The sequence below is a fragment of the Pterocles gutturalis genome, unplaced genomic scaffold (assembly GCF_000699245.1).
Source record: "Pterocles gutturalis isolate BGI_N339 unplaced genomic scaffold, ASM69924v1 Scaffold53399, whole genome shotgun sequence".
In the NCBI taxonomy this organism is placed as follows: domain Eukaryota; kingdom Metazoa; phylum Chordata; class Aves; order Pterocliformes; family Pteroclidae; genus Pterocles; species Pterocles gutturalis.
In genome coordinates this window covers 1-5,446 of record NW_010130125.1, presented here as the reverse complement: position 1 = coordinate 5,446, position 5,446 = coordinate 1, and the positions used below count along the sequence as shown (strand labels likewise).

The 5,446-nt window shown below is 49.5% G+C and overlaps 1 protein-coding gene across 1 annotated transcript; it reads right to left on the bottom strand.

Annotated features, from left to right (window-relative positions):
- Positions 1-1,750: 1,750 nt before the first annotated feature.
- Positions 1,751-5,437, bottom strand: LOC104460056 (sulfotransferase 6B1-like; the record flags this gene model as incomplete). Its single annotated transcript, XM_010080098.1, is given in 6 exon segments — positions 1,751-1,769; positions 1,771-1,879; positions 3,025-3,181; positions 4,011-4,105; positions 4,535-4,661; positions 5,372-5,437. Coding segments are annotated over 6 exon segments (573 nt in total), but the record flags the coding sequence as incomplete, so codon positions are not given.
- Positions 5,438-5,446: the final 9 nt, after the last annotated feature.

Below are 5,446 nucleotides of genomic sequence, written 5' to 3'. Positions count from 1 at the left end.
TCATCAGCAAACTGACTGAGGGAGCACTCTGTCCCCTCGTCCAGGTCATTGTTTCCTTGTTCCTTGCAGACACTGAGATGCACACTGCTTTCTGTTATCTAGATAGCTTTTGATATCACCATGTAGGAAATAATAAGGGGCATGTATTAAAGAATAGTTTAAAAGGTTGCTCATTCCAAAATTGAGGGGAATGGCAGCTTGTCTCTTGTCATCCATGGAAGCCCAGAGTCAGATGAAGTCCTGCTTTTCTGGGAATGAAAACTCACACGCCCAGAATCACCAGGTTCAAACAAATACACCTCTTCGTGCAGAGCAGTTTCGCATGGGCAGCTCTTACACAAGATTTTGGAAAATCTGACAGAGAAGCACGCTGTGAGCAGCCTGTCAGAGCCGAATCTGTGACACTCCTCATTGTTCCTGTCAGGGAGACATGGGGCAGCCAGTCCCATTGTCCCAGCCAGGAGTGGGGCATCTCAGGGGGAAGCATGGCAGCCCCATTCCCAGGCATCAGGCACCTCCCTGGGGACGGTGATGGGCTGAGGGTGGGATGTGCCATGGACCCATGGATGGATCCAGCTTGGCTGGGCTGTGAGGAGCTGGAGACCAGACCTGCTGTGGCATCACTGGGGCAGGGACCAACGGCCCCGCGGGAGCTGACATGGGGTCCTGGGTCTTGAGGAGGGTGCAGGGAGCTCCAAGGGGCTGGGCAGGGACAATCAGGGCTTTGACAGGTCCTTGACAATGTCACAGTTTTGTTAATTTCTGGTTGCTGGTTGCTCAGTTTTTAATCTTAGTTCAGTGTGAGAGTCCTGCAGACATATCAGTCTAGGAATACGGCAAAAGAATCCCCCTTCCAAGGCACTGGATTCCCTTTGCCAGACAGAGTCAACATTTCCTTAGCTTTTTATGTTTTCCAAAAGAGTATCTGTGAAAAGAGGTCATGCAGTGTGTTCTGCAAGGAGGGTGTGGAAATCATACGTATGTAGCACAAACGTTTATTGTTGAAGAAGTGCAGCTTTAATAGTTTAGCAACAGGATCATGAAGGGGTTTCTTTCCTCTGCTCCTTCCATTCAAAGGTCAAGGTTCTTCCCACTTGTCACTTATCCAACTGTCCCCAGAGAGGCCAATGGAAGCAAAACACTCCAGAAAAAAAAAAATAGTTGTTCATTACTTAAGAGTTCATGGCAGTAAGAGCTCCCCAACCCTGCACCAAAGCGAGGAGTTTGCCAAAGTGTCAAAGGTCTTTCTGGCCTTGCTGTACAAATGTCAACACCATGGTAGCTGTGGTGGATCTAAACCCAGACTATCACGCCCTCCCTGTACACAGACATTTGGGGATTCAGTCCCACACCACAAATCCATGTCAAGACCACTGTGTCCCAGGAGGAGAGGACCTGTGTTGGTCCCTCTGCCTCACCACTGAGCACCACAAGGGCCCCATTCACAACCTCAGGCCTTGAAGCAGCCACAGGGACACGATCAGACTGGTGCTATAATGCCTGTGCACCGTCTGCCTCCTGGAAGGACACTAGGCATTCGCTCAAGGCATATGCACATTTTATTTGGTTGCACGAAGCAAAGCACACACTCTAGACCCAGCACACACCTAAGAGTTACTACCTGAATGCTTGCAGGTCTCTGAGGGGTTTCTCATTTATTTTTTCATGGGGAAGACGCATTGGGACTGTCCAGCTTTGGAGAATCAACTTTGGAGCACGACTTACTGTCTTGCTGCTGACCTGCTTATTTTCAGGCCTTGCAGTACACCATATTTCATCTTTGCTGCCAGCTTTGTTCCTCCTAGGCAGCCTTTGAATTTTTGGTCCATTTCTTCATTCTGAGCTTTAGAGAAGAGGTCTCTCCAGTTCCCAACAACCCCTGTGCACAACAAGAAGTACCAAAGACTGAATGCAGCTGCTCCTGAGAGAGGATAATATCTAAGCAGCAATGGGGCAGAATCATTGCACACACAAGGTGCGAAGGATCTGATTTATGCCCCTGAGAGGTCTGATTGTCTGGGAGAGGCAAGGCAGCAAAGATATGAAGTAAAGGATGCAGCCAGGCCACAGGGAGCATTGCTGGTGGCCTGCCTGTACACCTTCCCTCCCCAGAGGGGGTTTCCAAAGCGGTTTCATTAAGCTTTTACACAGAAGAGAGGTAAACCTGGTCTTGTCACAAGGGAAAGCTCATTTGTGAATGCCTCCTTCTGAAAGGGGAAGTTATCTGAGGCAGTGAGGTAGGTGGCAGAGAGGAAAGTGGTTAAATCTTTCTTCCTCCAAGGAGCAGTGAAAGAACAGGGTCAAAGCAAGCCCATACCCACAGTAGTCAGGGACCAAAGACTATGCTGTGGAGAGCAGCTGGGCTGCTGCAGCTCTGGCCTCAGCCCCAGGTCTGTGAGGGACCATCTTTGGGGCCACCACCGACACGTCCATTGGGAGGAACCATATTGAAACTGTTCCTCAACTCTCACTGAGGATGTAACAAGAAGATGCCAGTGAGGCCAGAAGAGCAGTGAGCAATGCATTCCTTTGAGGTTCAAGACACTCTTGTCCCATAGCACACCTCCTCCCAGAGCAGACTTTCATGAAGTGACACGTGCAGCCTGTGTCCATGATCCAGGATTGGCCTCATCACCAGGCAAAGGCCACACAACCACCCCTCTGTAGAGAACAACCATCCAGTCCAAGCATATTTGGTGCATAATTTTTGGTCTAACTTACACCAGTGTTGCCCCCCACCTTCACACCTCACTTGCCCGACTAACTGGAGCTGCCACAGGGAAATAGGGCAACATGGAAGCAATGGCTGAGGACCTTAAGCCAGGATAGTTGAGGCACTCCAGTACCTTTCTCTCAAAGAACCCCAAATCCTGACAACAGCAGAGGCTTGTTGTACAGGGTGCCACAGAAAAGACCTCACCCACACCTGTCCTTCCCAGGCAGCCCAGTAAGCTCACGGCTAAGTGAGGAGGCTCACTCAGAAAGAGACTTTAGAAGGCAGGTTGTCAATTTGCAGAGACTTACCTTTCCGGAAGAGGATATTTCCAAACTTTCCATGTGTTTCCTTGGAATTGTCTTTCACAGCTCGGAAACTGGTCTTCTTGGCAATTCTGGAAAAATCTTCCTCACCCACAGAGAATCCAAAGAAGGCAGCAATCTTTTTCATTCCCAGTACCTGGTCCTGGCCAAATGAATGTAGCAGGGAGGTGAAACCGAAAGACTTGACACCTTGGCTGCAGCATAGAGCCAGCACCTGGTGGGAAGCCCAGCAGAGGATGCTACCTCCCGCAGTGCCACCAAGGAATTCTAAGAGCTCTAACAGAGAAAGAACGCACACATGGTGGCCTCAAGTTTCAAGATATTTTCTTCTTTCCCAAAATGGAGGGTGAGAGGCACCTCCCCTATGAGGACAGGCTGAAAGAGTTGGGGTTGTTCAGCCTGGAGAAGAGAAGGCTCCGAGGAGACTTAATAGCAGCCTTCCAGTACCTGAAGGGGGCTACAGGAGAGATGGGGAGGCACTCTTTATCAGGGAGTGTAGTGATAGGACAAGGAGTAATGGGTATAAGCTAAAAGAGGGTAAATTTAGACTAGACATTAGGAAAAAATTTTTCACTATGAGGGTGGTGAGGCAGTGGCCCAGGTTGCCCAGGGAAGTTGTGGATGCCCCATCCCTGGAGGTGTTCAAGGCCAGGCTGGATGAGGCTTTGAGCAACCTGGGCTAGTGGGAGGTGTCCCTGCCCATGGCAGGGGAGTTGGAACTTGATGATTTTTAAGGTCCTTTCCAACCCAAACTATTCTGTGATTCTATGAAAAGCAACTATACCTGTGCCAGATGTGACTCCTTCCACTAATAGGCAAGGCTCTTCCTAACCCCATGGGCCTCCCCCAGACATAAAAGAGTAGCTCGCAAAGACATGCCCTTCTAAAGGGCAGACAGGCTTGAACCAAGATTCTCTTCTTCCCCATAGCCGTATCAGGAGGGGTGCACAGTGCTGAGTGAGATGCCACACCTCTTTGAGTTCCTCGTAGCTTATAATCATGATCCTCTCGTGGTCAATGTATTTGTTCCATTCCACTAAGTGGTCAAAGAAGGATCCCCAGGCCACTGCAGACAAAGAAGAAACAAAGCTGTGTAGGGTATTCTCCAAAACAGGCCCTTACCAAATCAGAGGAGTCAGCCCAGACAGCTCTCTCTCTAAGTGTGGTGAAGTGGGGACTTGCTCAATTCGTCTGTTCTTTTGGCAGAGGACAGTGTAGGATCCCCCATCCCTGGCCACTAGTTTGCACCGAGCCACAAGCTCTGTAGTGGGAACAGAAAAGTCAGGCTAAAGCTTTCTCATGATCTTTCCATTCAGAGTTAAAGACAAAAGAAATTCCTGATTCTCTGGTACTCCCTGTTTCAGCCCTAACATGGGCCTGTCTGTCTGTCCTGGGAGTGCCTTGGTAAGGTATGCTGGGATGGGATTCCCATGCACTGGGTCCTGTGTATGCCCCTCATGTAAGGAGGAATGCCAGAGGATGCAGGTCAAAGTACATTTCCCACTCATGAAGGCTGAAAAGTACTCATCCCAGGAGGCAAAGGATGGCAGCACTGGCATGTTGTTGTAGAAGTGGTAATAGGAGACAGCCATGTCTTTGGGCTTCCGAATGTGCACAAGGATCTGGAGGAAGAAAACACATAATTTGGTTCTGATTTTGTGACTGACCAAAAGCCTATCTTCTCAACCCACCACATGTCTGCTAACACCCACCAGACTGTACAACGCTGGCCTAATTCCTTTTTTTGCACAAGAGGTCAGAGCTTTGGCAGGCCACTTGCTGCTAACGTGAGATTCAGGGTGAAAACAAGAAACTTTTCAGTAATGCCCTTGAGACATATCCCTGAGCTAGCTCCAATCCAGAGAAATGAGCTCATGGGCTACTGAACAAGAAACCCAAAAGCAGGCTGTGGGTGCACCCTTGCTTCTCTCTGAAGAAATTCCCATTGCAGACTATCCTAGCTCCAGCCTGTGGTGGGCTTTCCACAGGTACTCTGGTCTTGGAGGCAAGTTAAAGCAAATGGAATAACTGCTTGCCCTGCTCAGTTTTCTGACACAAACCTGGAAGTGTCTTTCTGAAGGAGATCTGAAGGGACAGTGACACCCAGCAACAAGCCCACTGACAGCAACCTGCTGAGTTGAGCAAAGCTGCTGCTGGGAGAGGATGTTTGTTCAAAGCCTCAGGAGGCAACACTCTGCCTTTTCAACAGTAGAAATGTGCCTGTGCATTGACCAGCCCAGGTAAAAGTGCAGAAAACACATCTCACACAGATACAGGAAAGCTAATTTGGGGCGGGAAAGCTTTTGCAGTGTGATGCAAAGAGAAGACTCACCTTAGCCTTGCTTTGGAGAACAGATGGGGGCAGGAGATTAAGTGGCAGGTGGGTGTCCTGGGTCCAGCTGGGATA